This window comes from Sapajus apella, unplaced genomic scaffold, assembly GCF_009761245.1.
Source record: "Sapajus apella isolate SASKATOON/1434 unplaced genomic scaffold, GSC_monkey_1.0 scaffold94, whole genome shotgun sequence".
NCBI classification, from domain to species: Eukaryota; Metazoa; Chordata; class Mammalia; order Primates; family Cebidae; genus Sapajus; species Sapajus apella.
This window is the reverse complement of record NW_022437034.1, coordinates 4712264-4732720: the sequence shown is the minus strand read 5'-3', so window position 1 is coordinate 4732720 and position 20457 is coordinate 4712264. Positions and strand designations below refer to the sequence as shown.

General features: G+C 36.8%; 1 protein-coding gene across 8 annotated transcripts in view; it reads left to right on the top strand.

Annotated features, from left to right (window-relative positions):
- PPP3CB (protein phosphatase 3 catalytic subunit beta) overlaps positions 1-20457 on the top strand; it is a 57971-nt gene that overhangs the window by 19980 nt on the left and 17534 nt on the right. For all 8 annotated transcript variants that reach the window (XM_032256392.1, XM_032256395.1, XM_032256391.1 and 5 more), the window contains exons 4-10: positions 958-1069; positions 4610-4755; positions 5012-5151; positions 5251-5328; positions 5434-5528; positions 8581-8706; positions 20320-20397. In XM_032256392.1, the coding sequence (XP_032112283.1) occupies positions 958-1069; positions 4610-4755; positions 5012-5151; positions 5251-5328; positions 5434-5528; positions 8581-8706; positions 20320-20397 (775 nt within the window). The remainder of the gene's footprint in view (positions 1-957; positions 1070-4609; positions 4756-5011; positions 5152-5250; positions 5329-5433; positions 5529-8580; positions 8707-20319; positions 20398-20457) is intronic.

Sequence of the window (20457 nt, the reverse complement as noted above, 5' to 3'; positions counted from 1 at the left end):
TCTCCTGCCTCAGCCCCCTGAGTAGCTGGGATTACAGGCACGCACCACCATGCCGCTAATGTTTTGTATTTTTAGTAGAGACGGGGTTTCACCATGTTGACCAGGATGGTCTCGATCTCTTGACCTCGTGATCCACCCGCCTCGGCCTCCCAAAGTGCTGGGATTACAGGCTTGAGCCACCGTGCCCGGCAATAGTCCTTCTTTTTTTAAGCAAATAGATAAAATGTGAGTCTCTTTCTTATATTAAAAGAATAGCATCTGCTATAATGTTAAATAATATTTTTATTTGAAAAATTGCATTTGCATTGAATTAGTTCAGACAGTAAGCACTTATATAAGGCAATATTCATAATCAACAAAACAAACATAAAACATGGACCTTCCCTTCATTGGGCAGCATGGCATAATGCTTAAGATCAGAGGATCAGAATCATATCTCCATCACTTAGAAGTTTTGTGATTTTGGACAAGTTACTTAAGGTCTTTACTTCAGTTTCTCATTGTAAAATAAAGATGTTACATACTTCATAGTGTTGTTTGAGGAATAAATGAAGGGAATTAATTAAATAGTGCTTCACATATTGTAAGTACTCAATAAATGTTAGCTGCTGTTATTTTGACATTATTATTTTATTTACTAATATACTTCTGGAGACCAGTGTGCTAATTGTTTTTATACTGGGGAGTCTGTAAATCCGAAGTAATTAAATAGATTGTTTGATTCGTTTATTCAACAAAATTTATTGCTCTTCTATTTGCTAGGTGCTTTTCTGGGAGTGGAGAATAAAAAGTGAATAGGATGACAGAATCTGTGATTTTGTGGTGCTTATATTTTACTAAGGAACAAAGAAAGATAATAGAGGATGGTAAGGGTAATAGAGGAAGAGGAGTAAAGATCAAGCAACTTCATTAAACAGAAATACAAGATAAATTCACTAGAAAAATTTTCTTTTGCAGTGTGTCTTATATTTATGGGTTCTGAAGATTCTTTACCCAAGCACATTATTTCTTCTGAGAGGCAACCATGAATGCAGACACCTTACTGAATATTTTACCTTTAAGCAGGAATGTGAGTACTGCCAGGAGAAATGTTTTCACTTCCTTGGTATTCTTTTGGACTTACGTGGGTAGTAAGAGTTATGAAGACTTTACAGTGCAACATGTAAGAACAGATTTCAAAAGCTTTAAGGAAAAGTTGTCGAGCAGTCTCTGGTGTTTAATGGCATTTAATTAAAAAGTTTTTGGTGAGGCACAGTGGTTCGCACCTGTAATCCCAGCACTTTAGAAGACCTAGGCAGGCGGAATGCCTGAGCTCAGGAGTTTGAGACCAGTCTGGCCAATATGGTGAAACCCCATCTCCACCAAAAATACACAAAAATATCAGCTGGGTATGGTGGCTCGCTCCTATAGTTCCAGCTACTCAGGAGGCTGAGGTGGGAGGATCGCTTGAGTCTGGGAGACGGAGGTTGTAGTGAGCCAAGATCATGCCACTGTACTCCAGCCTGGGCAATAGAGTCAGACCATGTCTCAAAAATAAAAAAGTTTTCATTTCAGAATTTCCTATTATGTTTAATTTTTACAAATATGCTCTAGAGTAGCTTAGAGTTTTATTTTATTAATTTTATTTATTTATTTATTTTTATACTTTTTTCTTTTTTTTTTAATAAAGACGGGGTTTCACCATGTTGGTCAGGCTGGTCTTGTACTCCCGACCTCAGGTGATCTGCCTGCCTTGGCCTCCAAAGTGCTTGGATTACAGGCGTGAGCCACCACGCCCAGCAGCTTAGAGTTTTTTATATAGTTTTAATGTTAAATTTTCTTTTTCTAGGCCAGGCGCGGTGGCTCACGCCTGTAATCCCAGCACTTTGGGAGGCCGAGGTGGGCGGATCACCTGAGGTCAGGAGTTGGAGACCAGCCTGGCCAACATGGCAAAACCCCATCTCTACTAAAAATGCAAAAATTAGCCAGGTGTGGTGGCACGAGCCTGTAATCCCAGCTACTCAGGAGGCTGAGACAGGAGAATCCCTTGAGCCCAGGGGGCGAAGGTTGCAGTGAGCCAAGATCGTGTCATTGCACTCCAACCTGGGTAATGAGAGTGAAACTTCGTCTCAGGAAAAAAAAAATTATATATATATATATATATAGAAAGAGAGAGAGAAAATGAGAGAGAGAGAGAGAGAGAGATTTTGTCTTAACAGGAAGAATAAAAACCAGAAAAAAAAAATGTTATTGTTGCATTGGACATTTTTGTCCTTCAATCTTGAGACATTCCTGTGAGGAATCCTAACAAATTGTTTATCCTGTTATCATTGCATTATTTCAATCATGCTATTAATGACTGAAATTCTTTTTAAAATTTTTTGTTTTTATTTTTTATATCTTTTTTTTTTAAGACTAGCAGGTACAGTAGTTCGTAAAATTCTTAACTTAAAATGTTTATCCCTTTTCTCTCTCAAATTATTACCACAGTGGTAATCTAATACCTATAAGTAACCATACGTTACAGAGTGAGGCAAGGCCTTTTTCATACCTCAAACCTTTGTACTTTTTTTGAGATGGAATCTCGCTCTGTCACCCTGGTTGGAGTGCAGTGGCACAATGTCAGCTCACTGCAACCTCTGCCTCCCAGGTTCAAGTGATTTTCCTGCCGCAGCCTCCCAAGTAGCTGGAATTACAGGCATGTGCCACCACGCCCAGCTGATTTTTTTATGTTTAGTAGAGACGGCGTTTTACCATGTTGGCCAGGCTCGTCTTGAACTCCTGACCTCAAGTGATCCACCTGCCTTGGCCTCCCAAAATGCTGGGATTACAGGCATGTGCCACCATGCCTGGCCCACCTTTGTGATTTTTAAGTTAATATTCATGACTGTATTAAATAGAGTTAAGTTCTGAAAACAGAAGTAATTTCAACATTTTGAGGCTCAAAACGTGATCCAAAAAGATCATATTACGTACAGACTTGCAGTAAAAGGAAGAAAATACAGTGATGGGTAGAAGCAGAAGTGGCATACTCTTAAAACTTCAAGGATCAGGCAGTTAACCTAAATGAATAAGATGAGACCTGGAAAGTGCATGCTTGACCTAAAAGCAATCAAATTAGAATTTTTATTAAACCACAGTGCTAGAAAACAGGTCTTTTAGCAGACTAGCAGTTTAGAATCTTGGTTGTTGGAGATATATATATAGTTTTTTTTATATTTGAATGTTACAGTGTTAAAACGGGAAATAGGGACTAAGTTCTTTTTTTTTCCTTAAATAACAAACCATCTACCAAAATCTCATTAAAACCAAAATACTCAGGAATTTAAAGTTATAAAGGATCAAAGGAAAGTGCATGATATCTCTCTAAAAGTAAATTAGTTTGATTTGGTAGAGTTTTGTCTTTCTTGTGTTTCTGTATTGGCTTCCTGCTTCACTGCCCATTTTTAAGTATTTATTGTAGACAAGAGGAATCCCTCAGCTTTTCTGACTATGAGTATGCTATTTTCTTTTATTTTTCAGAAAAATTGGATGAACCTTGAATTTTGTTGTGATGATGTAGTCGTCTTGCCTGTAATAACAATAGTCATTGACTCTTAGAATAAAATAAAGCAAGTATTAAAATGATTTATAGTTCTAATTTTGCCTTATTTGGCCAATAAAGGTGAAGGGTTGAGCTGTTTTTAGAGATTTTTTTTTTTTTTTTTTTTTTTTGAAACAGAGTCTTGCTCTGTTGTCTAGGCTGGAGTGCAAGTGGCACGATCTTGGCTCACTACAACCTCCATCTCCTGGGTTCAAGTGATTCTGGTGCCTCAGCCATTGAGTCTCTGGAATTACAGGTGTGTGCCACCGTGCGTGGCTAATTTTTGTATTTTTAGTAGAGACAGTGTTTGACCATGTTGGCCAGGCTAGTCTTGAACTCCTGGCCTCAAGTAATCTGCCCAATTCAGCCTGTCAAAGAGCTGGGATTACAGGCGTAAGTCACTGTGCCTGGCCTGTTTTTAGAGACTTGACTTACTTATTTTTAGTAATATTTGATAAAATATTTATTTTAGTAATACTTTAGTAATATTCTGCTGAATAATTCAAAATAATTTTAGAGAGCAAATAGTTTGTCTTCATAAGACATAATATACTCCAAAATAATTTTAGAAAGAAAGCAGATATTGTCTTCTTAAGACTGGTAACATTGCATATTTTTGTTGATTCTTATAGGGGAAGATGCTTTCGTTTAAAGAAAAATTGAATACAGTAAAATTTATTCTCTGTGGTATTTACTTCTGTGACTTTGACACTATATAGAGTTCCCTACCACCACTGTCATACAGAAAAGTTTTATCATGCCATAAATTCTCTCTTGCTACCTTTTTATAGTCACCCCTTCACTCACTCTGAAGTACTGGCCACCACTTTGCTGTTTTCTGTCTCTATAGTTTTCTTGCCGTCTATCTGTCTGTCTGTCTATCTATATCCTATTACCTTTTACAATTGAAACTGTAACTATCACAATTTCATTATAAATAGCTATAAGATATACAGGAGGGGAGAGAACAAGAAATAAAATTCTAATATATATATTTTGAAAATAGTCATGTAGTTTTCAATTACTTAATTTTTTTTCTTTTTCTAGGTAAAATTAAGTATTCGGAAAGAGTTTATGAAGCTTGTATGGAAGCTTTTGATAGTTTGCCTCTTGCTGCACTTTTAAACCAACAGTTTCTTTGTGTTCATGGTGGACTTTCACCAGAAATACACACACTGGATGATATTAGGAGAGTAAGTATATATTTTAGTTCCAAGATTGGTTTCTATTTATAGTACATTGTTGAGTAGAGTAGAAGCTTCAAACTTCTCTTCACTGCCAAGATTAGGTAATGGTAAAAATTCATATACTGATATCTTAAGGAAATAGCTTCTGTTTATTCACAATAATATAGTATGGACGTATTCAAAGTTGGTACTGCTTTCCTATGTACATATTGTCCTTATTTTTGATGAGTTACGTCTGTTCTTTCTTTTCTTTCTTTCACAGTTAGATAGATTCAAAGAGCCACCTGCATTTGGACCAATGTGTGACTTGTTATGGTCCGATCCTTCTGAAGATTTTGGAAATGAAAAATCACAAGAACATTTTAGTCACAATACAGTTCGAGGATGTTCTTATTTTTATAAGTAAGGAAAAATATCCAAGATTAATCACATTTTAGTTGTTAACATAGCATATGCTTCATACAAAAAAAATTATTTTACTTTACTCTTTTTTTCCCACAGCTATCCAGCAGTGTGTGAATTTTTGCAAAACAATAATTTGTTATCGATTATTAGAGCTCATGAAGCTCAAGATGCAGGGTAAGAATTCTGTTTCCCTGACCCAAATTAACACCTAAAATATAAATCAAACTTAGTAACCATGATTGATGCTTTACGATGCATATTAAGCTATTTGTTTTGCAGCTATAGAATGTACAGAAAAAGTCAAACTACAGGGTTCCCTTCATTAATAACAATTTTTTCGGCACCTAATTACTTAGATGTCTACAATAATAAAGGTAAGATGTTGTTGATAAAAAAAATTGTTAAACAACTTAGTATTTTAGTTGACTTATTTTTTTGAAAGTATAATAAAAATGGGGTGTTGTTTGAAACTATTAGTATCTAAATTTCTTTTTAAATAACTGTAAGATATAAGGGAGGGGAGAGAACAAGAAATAAAAATCCAAACTGTGAAACTAAGTAATATAACCATTCCACAACTTGTCTCTCATAAAAGCCGTTTTGTAAAACGTGCTCTGAGTTAAGTGCATCAAGCAAAACCAAACATGATTTTCTCAAACTCCCCTTTGTTGAATCTTTTCCCTTATTGAGGATGTTTTCTTGTTTGTATAAAGCTGCTGCTACTTTGACAATTTTGTTTATTTGCACTGTCTACTTGTTTGGTTTATCATGTTTCTTGTTTTATGTTCACTGATCTAGGTTCTCTTTCCCTTTCTTATTTCCTTCTTTTACCTCCACAGTCTTATTACTGCCCCATGAAGATTTGCCTTTGAGCTTTTTTGATTAATCTATTTTCATCTCATTTGAGGGAACATTCTTCTCTTTCTTTTTACTGCTTTTTTCCTTTACCTTCTGTTCCAGTGGTTGTCATTTCCTCTCCTTCCCTGAAAATTTGATCTGTCTATAGTAGTTGGATTTCATTTTATTTTGGATATAATTTATTGACTGAAGGTGCCAGATCTAGTTAAGTGTATGCCAAGCACATTGAAGACGAGATTGGGTATGTTTATGTAGTTTACATCTTCGGAAGATAAAATTAAGAGGCCAGCTTCTCTTCTTTCTGTCTTGACATGTCTGGAATTCAGTCGACTAATGCCATAGCTTCAGGATCAGACTGGAGTCAATGTGCCAGGAGGAAAGAACAGAAGGTTAAAGATGTATAAAAAGGACATTTAGAGAGAGAATGAGGTCATTGCTAAATAAGGGTCATGGTATAAGTTCAAAAGAGGAACAGAGGAAGAGTTTTTTTGGTTGATGACAGGTAATGGTTAAAAGATTAGAACATTTGCCTGAGACCAAACAGTAGCATGTTGGGTGCAGAATATGCTATAAGAACTTATACTACAGAATGTCTAATGAAATATGACTTCATTTTTAAGAAGAAACATATCTAAGTTTTGATTCCATTGTCTCTCTCTCTCCTTTTTTTTTTTTTTTTTTTTTTTTTTTTGAGACAAGGTCTTGCTCTGTCACCCAGGCTGGAATGTAGTGGTACAATCTCAGCTGACTGCTATATCTGCATCCTGGGTTCAAGTGATTTTCTTGCCTCAGCCTCCTGAATAGCTGAGATTACAGGCGCCTGCCACCTCACCCAGCTAATTTTTGTATTTTTATAGAATGAGGTTTCACCATGTTCACCAGGCTGGTCTCAGACTCCTGACTTCAAGTGATTCCTGCTTTGGCCTTCCAAAGTGCTGGGATTACAAGCCTGAGCCACTGTGCCCTACCCTAATTTGATTCTCAAAAACAGAACCAAGTGTTAAATTTAACTTTCTGCCAGTGCTCTAATTCCTCAACTGTGACTTACCCTTCTTAGTATTAAGGGAACTAGTGTTCAGTGTCTAGTTGAATACTGCCTTACTCATTGTCCTTTGTTGGTTTGACTCAGGAGGTTAAGGGATGGATTTTTTTTTAGTACTTAGAAAAGAAACTCAAACCATTGACTCTGTCTTGTCAAAAATCAAATGTCTCTTTGTGATTCTGAGTCTGCGCACAAATAGTGTTAATGATTTGAGTGTTTCCATTATATGGGTATGTTTGTAATTTTTCATTCTATCCATAAGGCAATTTTCTAGATTTTTCTCTTTTCTCCTTTAAAAAAGATCTCAAAGCTTCGTATCAGCTCATATTGTTTGAGGATAATTTAAAATACTTTTTTTTTTTCACTTTGAACTGATTGTCCAAACATATAATTTAAAATACTTTTATTTCAGATGGGAATTTCATATGGGAGACAAACATAATACCTATTAAGTTAATGAATAGTAACATGTAGCAGGATTACTTTTGATTCTTTATTAGCCAAAATCACAAATCTTGGAAGGTTAACATCTGCATTTCATTAAATGAAAAAAATTAAATTTCATTTCTTTTCATTAAAATGAAAAAAAGTAACCATAAAATTATAATATCTATAGGACATTTTATACTTTTATGTATTTTCATGTGAAGTGCATTGTCTTATCTTAAAAGTAAACTTCTGTGGTAGGCAAGGTAGACATACTAGTCTTGTTTTAAAAATGAGAAACAGATTAGTTGAATAATTTACCACGCATTGCACAGCTAGTATGCGCTATAGTTTAGATGAGAACCTAGCCCTTCTAACTCAGTGTTCCATACAGTAGTATAACTAGTAACTGAAATCTATATAGGTCATTTAAGATTTTAATTATATCAACATATTGAAACATTTTGAGATACCTGTATTTGAGATGAATATGTTACCTTTGGATTATTTGGTTATAATATTTTATCTTTGATGTTTTAGTGGGATTTTTTTCTATACAAAGTAAAATATTTCTTTGTAGTAGTTTTGCCTGATTTTCCATATTAAATGAAACAAATACATTCATACATTTATAAATAAAATGTTGCAAGTGGGTGAGATTTTTTTTGTTTGCTTTATTACTATTCAGCTATCCTTTTCAGGTTGCCTGAAGCTAGAAAGATCTTAAATGCTCAATTTGTATGAAATTTTACAACCTAGAAAATTGCTCATTGCCATTCTGTGTTTCCTCTAAAAATTGAGTTTTCACAATTTTGGATTTAGTAAAAATGCATGTTCATCATTGGATTGTAAAGTAAAACAAACATTCTTGAAAGAATCTGGATATTGAAGATCTGACTGTAGTATAGTTCTACGTAACAGTGTTAAAAACAAAATGTGTATTATTATTTAAAAATTAGTTCCTTCCTCCCTCTACCAGCCCTGATCCCACTCACCCATGATCTCCCTTCCTCTTAAAAATACATTTTTCTGCTTTTATGTATTTTATATTTTTAAGACTAATTACAAATAGTTACATTGATATTCAACTTATCTTGCAGCTGCTGTATTAAAGTATGAAAATAATGTCATGAATATTCGACAATTTAACTGTTCTCCACATCCTTACTGGTTGCCCAATTTTATGGATGTCTTCACGTGGTCTTTACCATTTGTTGGAGAAAAAGGTATAATTTTTATTTTTTTTTAAAATTGTTTTATTACCGTTACGTATACTCCAGTTTACTATCATAGGCACATACTTACTAAAGGAAACCGAAGTCTAGTTTCACTGTGGTTACAGCTCTACTTGTGTCAGTGGATGTGGACATAAAAGTCTCAAAGATATTTTAGTTAGCTGTTTACAGCCCCCATGTGAGGGTGTCTGGGGGACTGGGAGAAGACTTATAAATAGCCCAATGTCTTCAGCTGTTGGGTTTCCTTTTATTTTTTCTTTAGCTTAAATCTTTTATGAAGGGGTGGAGAGATTGCTTTGCTTTTGAATGGGCCCTTCTGCGTATTTTAACAGTGTTTTTGGGCATTCAATCGAAATTCTTGGGAAAATTTAGTAGCCTTGATTTTAGCAATATTAGTCATTTTAATTCCAGTTGTATAAGAGAAATGATAAAGGGAAATTCAGATTCTAACCTAATATTCCTTCTCATATAAAAAATATGTATAAAATTTTAGTAGTGATGCCTTTCTGATAATTTAGAGGAACACTTGTTAGTACATAATAGACTTTTTAAGAGAAAATAAATGCTATTTAAGAAATTCTGTTTCTGTGTTTCATTTGTAGTTCTAGAGAATTCTTAGGATTTTGTTACCTTTCATGTTCTTCCTTTCCATTTTAAGTTAATTTTTTCATAAGAAAATGCCTCAGTTTCCATATGTGGAAAATGACAGTATGAGAGTACAGACATGATTATAAAACGTTTTGTTCAGTATACCCTTCTATTTTTTCTCACCTCTTCCATGTTACAAAATGTTCCTTTCTGTTTGAGATATGTCACTTCTGCCAAGGCAATTTGTAGTTCTGAAATTCAGAATTAATACTTAAACTGTTCATGTTAAACCAGGTTCTCTGTAGATTGCCTTTGATGTTCTTTGTTTACTCTGTAGATCCAATGTTAATACGGAGATAGAATTACCCTTTAGCATTTGAGAAGGGGGCCAGTTAAGGGCTTAGGTGCAAGGGATGCATTACACTTACAACCTTCTATCTTTGGTATATGAGAAATAGTTCAATCATAGCATCATAGGGCTAAAAGGAATTAAATAATTCATCTTGCTCACTCTTGCCTTCAGGCTAGACTGCAGCTCAACTATTTTAATGTAATATGGGAAGAATAGAGGGGCCAGGAAGATAAGGTAGAAGGAAAATGGACATTTCATAGACTCTCTCTAATTTAATTCTCTGATGGTCCCACATAAGGAAACATTTCATTATATCTAATCTAAATGTTTATGCTGTGAATGTTTAAACAAGGAAAGAAATAGAGATAATATTTTTCTCAACTCATGCACCTATCAAAAACCGGAGCATCATAGGGTTTTAGAGCTCATAAGTGGATTTAGCTCCTTTTGAGAGGTGAGATAATTTAAGATGAATTCTGTGGATCCCTTATAAGTGAAGATGGAGAACAGTAGGCTTTTATCAGTGTTCCTACATTTGAGGTCTGCTACTAAATGATCTTTGGTTTTTCCGTTGCCACTCTAAATCATCTTAATCTTTTATAAACAAGGAGATATTCAAACCTTTTGACCATTTCTGTTGTTTTTCTTTATATCTTCTATAAATTATTCACATCTCTCTAAAAATGTAAAGCTCAGATTTTCATATTACATGCAAATAGAATTCTAGCCAGTGTTAAGCACAGTAAGAAAATCTTCCCAAACTCTTTGCATATTTTACCATTTTAATACATGATGGCTGTTCAGATAGCCTGAGTACTTCTTGATTCTAATGAAAATTTTCTTTTGGTTTGAAAAGCAGCAAGTGTCATTTTGTTTGTTTTACTTCCAAGAAGCCAGTTAGACTCCAGTTCTAGTTCCTGAGAAGCAACTAACCTAAGCCAGAGGCTTTCTGAGAGGCTGATTTAATCCCAAAATTAGATGAAAGCCAGTGTTTCTTTACCCTTTTGGGGGATAAGAACCCCCACTATTTTTTTTATAGAGACAGAATCTTGCTCTGTCACCCAGGATAGAGTTCACTGCTACCATCATGGCTCACAGCAGCCTTGAACTCCTGGGCTTATGTGATCTTCCTGCCTTGGCCTCCTAAAGCACTGAGATTATACGTGTTAGCCACTGCAACTAGCCAAGAACCCCCTTTATATTTCACTAAAATTATTCTTACATTGGCCTGTAGTCCCAGCTGCTAGGGAGGCTAAGGCAGGAGGATCATTTGAGCCCAGGAGTTTGAGACTATAGTGTACAATAATCACACATCTGATAGCCACAGCACCCCAGCCTAGACAACATAGCAACACCCTGTCTCTAAAGAAGTAAAATAACTTACATTGGGAAATTTTCAACATATACCAAGGTAGAGTGAATAATGTGAATTTTCTATGTGCTAATTATTCATCTTCAACAATTATCAAATCAGAGCCAATCTTGTATAATTTATATCCCCATCCAGTACACCCCACCTCATAACCTCAATTATTTTGAAACAAATCTCAACTATTATTTTTATATCTATAAAGACTTTAGAATATATTTCTAAAAGATAAAGATTCAAATTTTAAAAGTACACATACAAACATACATACATACATACATTTATTTATTTATTTATTTATTTATTTATTTAGATACAGAGTCTCATTCAGTTGCCCAGGCTGGAGTGCAGTCTCATCCTGTTGTCCAGGCACAATCTCAGCTCACTGCAACCTCCAACCGCCAGGTTTAAGTGATTCTTGTGCCGCAGCCTCCTGAGTAGCTGGGATTACAGGCATGCTGTACCATTACCTGGCTAATTTTTGTATATTTAGTAGAGATGGGGTTTTACCACGTTGGCCAGACTGGTCTTGAACTCCTGACCTCAAGGGCTTTGTTTGCCTCAGCCTCCCAAAGTACTGGAATTACAGGTGTGAACCACCGCCAGAAATATTTATTAATTTCTTAATATAGAACCCCTTTGAGAATCTGATAAAAGTTATGGACTTTTGCTTCAAAAAAATTCATGTACAAGTGTATATACACACACGACATTTTCAGGGTGGTGATAGTTCTAAATGAATTTACAACCTTCTTCACACTTACTGGCCCTCCTTTAAGAACCTCTCTTCTTAATTATATGATATTATATGATCTTCCATAGGAAGTCATACATGTAAGCTTTATTTACTAGACTTTTTTTTTGAAAGTGTTTTATTCAAGGTACTAAGGAAATACAGATATAAGATGGGTCTTTGCAGAGTAATAGGGGACCTGTGATATATAAATAATGACAATAAGGTAATATAGTTGGTGCTCCAAGACAAATGTAGTTTTCTAGGAATCAAGAGGAGAAAGGTTATTTCTGTCAGAGGAATTAAAGTAGCTTTTAGAACAGGCTTGAAGAATGGCGGAATTGTGCTGCTGGTTATGAGCAATAGAATTCTAGACAAGGGAACGTCCCAAGACTGAGTCTGAAAACAAGAAATCATTGGTCTCTTTGAGGGTTTAATTTGCTTAGTGAGTAGGATATATGAAGGACAGTAGTAGGAAAAGAATGAAAAGCTAGGTTAGGGCTAGATCATAAGAATATTGATCACCACATAGGGAAGTTGAAACTTTGGTAAATGATGGGCAAGCCACAGATGGAATTTGACCATGTTTGTCATTTAGAAAAATTACTATGGTGAAGGGGACTGGAAGGAAGACTTGAGGTTGAGAGACCTGTTATGAAGTTACACCAGAAGTCAGGTAGAGACGTAATGAAGTCCTGGTAGCATTAGAATGGAGGGTGGGGAGAACCAAAGGAATGGTAGAAGTAGAATCAATGAGACATAGGGAGATTACATGTTTAAGGGTAGGAAATGGTTGAAGATGACTTGGTATTTTGAGTCTGGTGAAGATAGTACCATTAACACATTCTGATGCGAAAACTTTTATTATTACAACAACCCTTTACTCAGGTTATTGCTGTTCTTCACGTTCATTGGAATCTCTAGGCCTTTTACTGTATCATTTTCTTTTTTTTTGAGACACAGTATCGCTCTGTCACCCAGGCTGGAGGGCAGTGATATGATCTCGGCTCACTGCAACCTCCACTTCCCAGGTTCAGGTTATTCTCATGCTGGAGTCTCCCATGTCTCTGGGATTACAGGTGCTCGTCACCACACCCAACTAATTTTTATGTTTGGCGCAGAGACAGGGTTTTTTGCCATGTTGACCAGGCTGGTCTTGAACCCCTGACCTCAAGTGATCCGCCCACCTAGACCTCCCAGTGTGCTAGGATTAAAGGTGTGAGCCACTGTACCCAGACTATGTCATTTTCTTACTAGTCAGATCCCTTTTTACCTCTCTTCATTCTTAACATATCCTCAAACTCCTTTCTCTCCTGTTTTTCTACTTCATTTGTCCTATAAATCTCAGGTCTAGTCAAATCCAACTATCCATTTTTCCATTCCTACAGCCACGGTATAGATTGCTGCTGGAGATTTTTACAGACTTAAGAATTGGTGCCACCCCTTGATTGATTTCTAACATTGGTTGAGCTCTCAGTAGGATCCTAATACCATTTATATCCCTAGTCTGCTTTTTTTCTCCCATTTGGCTTAGGATAGAGTCTAAATTTCCATTAAAAAAAAAATTTACAAAGAAAAGAGGGCCAGGCGCAGTGGCACGTGCCTGTAATCCTAGCACTTTGGGAGGCTGAAAGGATCACTTGACCCTAGGAGCTCAAGGCTGTAGTGAGCTATGATCACTCCGCTGTATGTACTCCAGCCTGGGGGACAGAATGGGACTCTGTCTCAAAAGGAAAAAAAAGATAAAGAAAAGTAATTTAATTGGCTCGTGGTTCTGCAGGCTGTATAAGTATGGCATCAGCATCTCCCTGGCTTTTGGGGAGGCCTCAGGGAACTTTTACTCATGATGGAAGGTGAAGTGGGAGCAGACACTTCACATGGTGAGAGCAGGAGCGAGACAGCTAGGGGAAAGATGCCAGATACTTATAAACAGCCAGATCTCACAAGAGTTTACTCACTATCGCAAGGGCAGCACCAAAGGGATGGTGCTAAACCATTCATGAGAAATCCAACCCAGTCACCTCCACCAGGCTCCACCTCCAACACTAGGGATTACAATTCAGCATGAGCTTTAGAAATGACACCCTCCAAACTATATCATTCTGCCCCTGGTCCCTCAAATATCATGTCCTTCTGATATTGCAAAACACAACCATCCGCTGCCAATGGTTCCCCAAAGTCTTAACTTATTCTAGCATTTAACTGAAAAGTGCCAAGTCCAAAGTCTCATCTGAGACTCAAGCCAAGTTCCTTCCACCTATGAACCTGTAAAGTCAAAGGCAAATTATTTACTTCCAAGATACAATGAGGGTACAGGCATTGGATAAAATAAACATTCCCATTTCAAAAGGGAGAAATCAGCCAAAAAAGAAAATGAGTTCAGGCCCTATGCAAGCCTGAAACCCAGCAGGCAGTCATTAAGTCTTGTTCTTTTTTTTTTCTTTTTGAGACAGTCTTGCTCTGTTGCACCCAGGCTGGAGTGCAGTGGCATGATCTCGCTTCAGTGCACCCTCTATCTCCCAGATTAAAATGATTATTCTGCCCCAACCTCCCGAGTAGCTGGGACTACAGGCTTGCACCACCAGGCCTGGCTAATTTTTGTATTTTTAGTAGAGACAGGGTTTCACCATGTTGGCCAGGCTGGTCTCGAACTCCAGACCTCAAGTGATCCACCCGCCTTGATCTCCCAAAGTGCTGGGATTAAGGTGTGAGCCATCGTGCCCTGCCACAGTCATTAAATCTTAAAGCTCGAAAATAATCATTGACTCTGGGTCCTACATTCTGGGCAACCTGCTTCAAGGAGTGGACAGTTCCGTCCCTCTGGTTTTTCCACACTGAGGTTGCAAGCTGCCAGTGGCTCTACCATTCTGAGGTCTGCAGGGCAGCAGCCCTTTCCCACAGCTCCACTAGGCAGTGCCTCAGTGGGGAGTATGTGTGGGGTCTCCAGCCCTACATTTTCCCTTGGCACTGCCCTAGTAGTATCTCTCTGTGAGGGCTCTGCCCCTGCTCTGCCTGGGCACCCAGGCTTTCTCATATGTCTTCTGAAGTCTAAGTGGAAGCCATCAAGCTTCATTCACTCTTGCACTTGTACTGCCTAGGGATTTAACACCACATGGTGGCTGAAGCTAAGCTGTCTCTGACTATGGGGAGCAGTGTCCTGAGACTGTGCTGGTCAATGGGCTCCTCCTCCACCCCCAAAACTATTCTTTCCTCCTAGACCTCTGAGCCTATGATGGGAGAGGCTACTTCATTTTTCCCATTGTTGGCTATTAGCACTTGGGTCCTTTCATATTTTTTTCTTAAACATTTTCTTCTATCCATTTCCCTCACTAGTGAAAACACATTACTAGTGGGAGTGTTCTTTATTGTTTTCTTCCTTTATAAAGTACGCTCATCTTGAATTCCTCCCTGAAGAGATGACCCCTCCCTTCAAGGCAGTCTAACCTGTCTCTAGATTCTATTACCCTCTGCTTTTTCGGGAAACTTGCTGTATCATTTGTGTCCTCTATATCTTTACATTCTCGCTACTAGTTCTTTTATAAATTATTCAAATTTATCTGATCTTTAAATAAAAAATAAATAACATTTCTCTCATCTGATGTCTTTCTGTCACTATTACTGTGCTGTGACTTTCTTGCTGTTATTTATTTATTTTGCTGTTACTTTCTTGCCTTTTCTTTCAGAAGCCAAACGCATACTTTAGAGCTAATATTTAGTTTCCATTAAATGGCTCCATGTAGCTTTCAAGATAAACCTTAACCTGTCACACACAGTCTTGGACCTTCCCTACTTTCTCTTCAGCCTCATTTCCTGCCCTTCTCTTTCATATTATGTTTGTTCTAGGCATAACACAGCAAAGCCAGTTTTCTTTTCTTTTCCTTTTTTTTTTTTTTTTTTTTTTTTGAGATAGAGTTTTGCTCTTGTTGCCCAGGCTGGAGTGCAATGGCACTATCTCGGCTCACCGCAACCTCCACCTCCCAGGTTCAAGCAATTCTCCTGCCTCAGCCTCCCAAGTAGCTGGGATTATAGGCATGTGCCACCATGACTGGCTAATTTTGTATTTTTAGTAGAGTTGGGGTTTCTCCATGTTTGCCAGGCTGGTCTCCAACTCCTGACCTCAGGTGATTCACCTGCCTTGGCCTCCCAAAGTGCTGGGCTTGTAGGCATGAGCCACCGCACCTGGCTGCAAAGCCAGTTTTCTGAATGTGCTATGCTTTTTAAGTTTTATAACTGCATACTTTTCTTTATTTTTTATAACAGCTTTATTGACATATAATTCACATACCATACAGTTGACCTATTTAAATTATATAATTCCATGGTTTTTTTTTTCTTTTTTTGGGAGACGGAGTTTCGCTCTTGTTACCCAGGCTGGAGTGCAGTGGCGCGATCTCGGCTCACCGCAACCTCCACCTCCTGGGTTCAAGCAATTCTCCTGCCTCAGCCTCCTGAGTAGCTGGGACTACAGGCACGCGCCGCCATGCCCAGCTAATTTTTTGTATTTTTAGTAGAGACGGGAGTGCAGTGGCATGATCTCGTTCCACCATGTTGACCAGGATGGTCTCGATCTCTTGACCTCGTGATCCACCAGCCTCGGCCTCCCAAAGTGCTGGGATTACAGGTGTGAGCCACCGCGCCCGGCCATGTTTTTTATATACCAAAGAGTTGTGCTACTATTACCACAATTTTGGAACATTTCCATCATCCCCTCCAAAGAGAAACCCTGTGCCCAATAGCAGTCACTCTTCATTTTCCCCTAACCCCCCTTGCGAACCCTAGGCAACCACCAATCTGCTATCCCCATAGATTCACCTATTCTGGACCGTTTATATAAATGGAATCATACAGTGTGTGCTCTTTTGTGACTGGCTTCTTTCCATGTTTCAAGGTTTATCTGTGGTATAGTATGAATCAGTATGACATTCCTTTTTCTGATGGAATAGTATTCTGTTGTATGGATATAGCACATTTTGTTTGTTTTATTCATCAGCTGATAGACATTTCTACTTTTGGACTGTTATTAATAATGCTACGAAAAATATGCACCTACAAGTTTTGTATTTTCATTTTCTTGGGTATAGACCTGGGAGTGAAACTGCTGGGTCATATGGTAACTATGATTAACCTTTTAAGGATCTGCCAAACTGTTTTCCAGAACAGCTGTACCATTTTACAGTTTAATCAGGAGTGTGTATTCTTTGGATGAAAAATATATGTTTTAATATATAATGTATATTTTAATATTAATACATTTTAATATAACATATTTTAATATATCGTGTATTATATATAAATATATATAATATTTTAAAATATGTTAAATATATAAAATATCTATTTTAATATAGAGATGGGGTTTCACCATGTTGCCCAGGCTTATAACTCCTGAGCTCAAGTGATCTGCCCGCCTCAGCCTCCCAGAGTGCTAGGATGACAGGAGCCACACTGCACCCAGTTGAGGATGAATATATTTTCAAATCCTTTGCTCATTTTATAATTGGATTGTCTTAAAATTTTCTTTATTAAAAAATGTTTTTGTTGTTTGTATAAATTTATGAAGTATAAGTGTAATTTTGTTACATGGATATATTGCATAGTGGTGAAGTCAAGGCTTTTAAGTGTATCTATCGCCAGACTAGCATACATTGTACCTAAGTAATTTTATCTTCCACCCCTTTCCCACCTCCCCACCCTTCCAAGGCTCCATTGTCTATCATTCCACACCCTACCTCCATGTATATATATTATTTAGCATCCACTTATGAGAACATGCAGTATTTGTTTTTCCATGTCTCAGTTGTTTCACGTAAGGTAATTATTGTTGAGTTGTGTTTTTTATATATTCTATATGCAAGTTTCTTATCATATGTATGATTTACAAATAATTTTCTTCCATTCCACTTTCACTTTCACTTTTTTTTTTGAGACAGGATCTCACTCTGTCACCCAGGCTGGAATGCAGTGGCACCATCTTGGCTCACTGCAACCTCCAACTCCCAGGTTCAAGCAATTCTCCTGCCTCACCCTCCTGAGTAGCTGGCTAACAGGCCAGCATGCCTGGCTAATTTTTGTATTTTTAGTAGAGACAGGGTTTCACCATGTTGGTAAGGCTCATCTTGAACTCCTGGCCTCAAGTGATCCCAAAGTTCTGGGATTACAGGCATGAGCCCCCAGCCTGACTGGCTTTCACTTTCTTGATAATGTCATTTAGGCATTCACTCTCTCACCTAGGCTAGAATGCAGGAGTGCAGTCATAATTCACTGCAATCTCAAACTCCTGGACTTAATTAAGCAGTCTTCCCACCCAGCCTTGCAAGTAACTAGGACTACAGGCATGTTCCACCGTGACTAGCGAATTTTTTTCCTTTTTTTTTAGAGATGGGATCTTACAGTGTTGCCTAGGCTGGCCTCAAATTCCTAGGTTCAAGTGATCTTCCTTCTTCACTCTCCTACGTAGCTGGGATTACAGACACATACTTCCATACCCGCTTTTTTGGTCCTGTGAAGCACAAAAGTTTTATAATTTTTAAAAAAATATTTTATTGTATTTCTTTAAGGTATACAGCATAACGGCTTTATTGAAATATAATTTATATATGATGCAATTCATCTATTTGAAGTATACAATTCAGTTGCTTTTAGTATATTTCTGGAGTTGTGTAACCATCAGAAAGACTGATCTTTCTGTCTCCATAGATTTGCCTACGCTGGACGTTTTCTATAAATACGGTCATAAAATATATGGTCTTTTGTGACTGGTCAAAAAGTTTTTTAATTTTGATGAAGTCATATTTATCTATTTTTTTGTTTGTTGCTTGTGTTTTTGTTGTTATACCTAAGAAATATTTCCTAATCCAAGCTCATAAAGATTTATCCTTGTTTTTTTTCTAAGAATTTTAGCTCTTACGTTAGGTTTTTGATCCATTTTGAGTTAATTTTTGCATGTCGTGTACAGTAGGGGGAGTCCAGTTTATTCTTTCACATGTGACCATTTGCAGCGTTATTCTTTTGTAGTTCACCACTGTTGAAATGGCTGTTCTTTAGTCACTGAATTGTTTTGGCACCCTTGTGAAAAAAATAAATATCAGATTTTCTTTCTAGACTCTCTATTCTGTTGTGCTAAATGACTACTACATCATTTTTTCTAACTTTTGTTTAGCATACCTTATCTGCCCTCTTCACTTGGCAAACTCGTAGTTGACTTTCAAATGTCATCTACCAAAAGCCTTGCTTTCCCCAGCAGATCTTTTGCATATCTTTGAATACTTATAGCATGTTTTTCGTCACTTTTTTGAGGTTGATATTTAATATCTCCTTCAGTGGTTAGTAAGCTTTTTGAAGGTAGAGTCTTCGCGTTTCATACCTGAATCCTAGAGCTTTAGTGCAGTACCTGATGTGTGGGGCTTTTGTACATTTATAGAAGGAAAAATTGTATTTATGCAATTTTTTTTAAAGTATGTTTTTTTAAAAAGTATATAGAAGGAAAAATGGTTTGTAGGAGAAATACTGAATTTTTTTTTGAATATGTTCATTTCTGGGCGCCTTCAGGACATCTAGGTGTCAGTAGACTTTTTAAAATTTATTTATTGAAATTTGCTTTTTTCTTCCTTATTTTATGTACTTAACTTGTTAGATATTTATTCGGTACCTGTCATGAGATGGGGGACAGTGCTAGGCTCTGCAGTTACCATAATGAATTAAACAACATCCTACACTCATGAAGTTTTCATTCTAGTAGGGAAACATATAGTATACAAATGATTTAAGACAATTGACAATAAAACCAGCAAGGAAATCCAGAGCCTGAAGGAGAGGTCAACACTGGAGATACAGACTTTGGAATCATCTTCAGTGAAGTGATAATTGAAACTGTAAATATGATAATATACAGAAATGCCAAGTAATTGAACATATAAGAGGAATAATACTGCAGAGAGAATCTTGATATCCACAGTTTTTGGGGAAAATGATCCAAACCTGGGAAAACCAGAAGAATAGAGCCTTGGGAACCAAGGGAAAAGAGAAGGAAAAAAATATATAGAATAGTCAAGGAGGATTAGGCCTATGAAAAAGCCAAGACTTCAGATTGTTAGGCAGTCATTAGTAATCTTTAGAAATAAATTTCAGGGAAGTTGCTGAAGCCAGTTTTTAAAAGATTAAATCCTGGGACTTTTTGGAACCAGTAAAAGTGTTCCATGATTTTTTTTCTTATTATGCTATATCCATGAATGAAGATTTAAAATGTATATATTCAGTTGTTATTGATCTCTGTTCTTATCTCTATGGGACTTCGTTTTGTTTTTTTGTTTGTTTGTTTTTGTTTTTTTTGAGAGGCCTGAAAATTTGTTCAATAAAGAATCTCTTTCTTTCAGAATTGTTGTCCATTGAATTTCTTTCATTTTGAAAGCCTTTGCATTTTTTAAATTCCGTCATTTTTGCTGTAAGAATGTATTTGCTTTTTTGGGCTAAATGTTGTTTGACCATTTGTAGGAATAGTTGCAATGCATATATATAGACAGTTATATATGGCTAGCTAACATGTAACTTTTTTTTCTCAAATAGTGACAGAAATGTTGGTAAATGTTCTGAGTATTTGCTCTGATGATGAACTAATGACTGAAGGTGAAGACCAGTTTGATGGTATGATTATTCATCTTACTATTTTTTTTAATTGTGAAATGGTATTTCTTTATTGCCTAG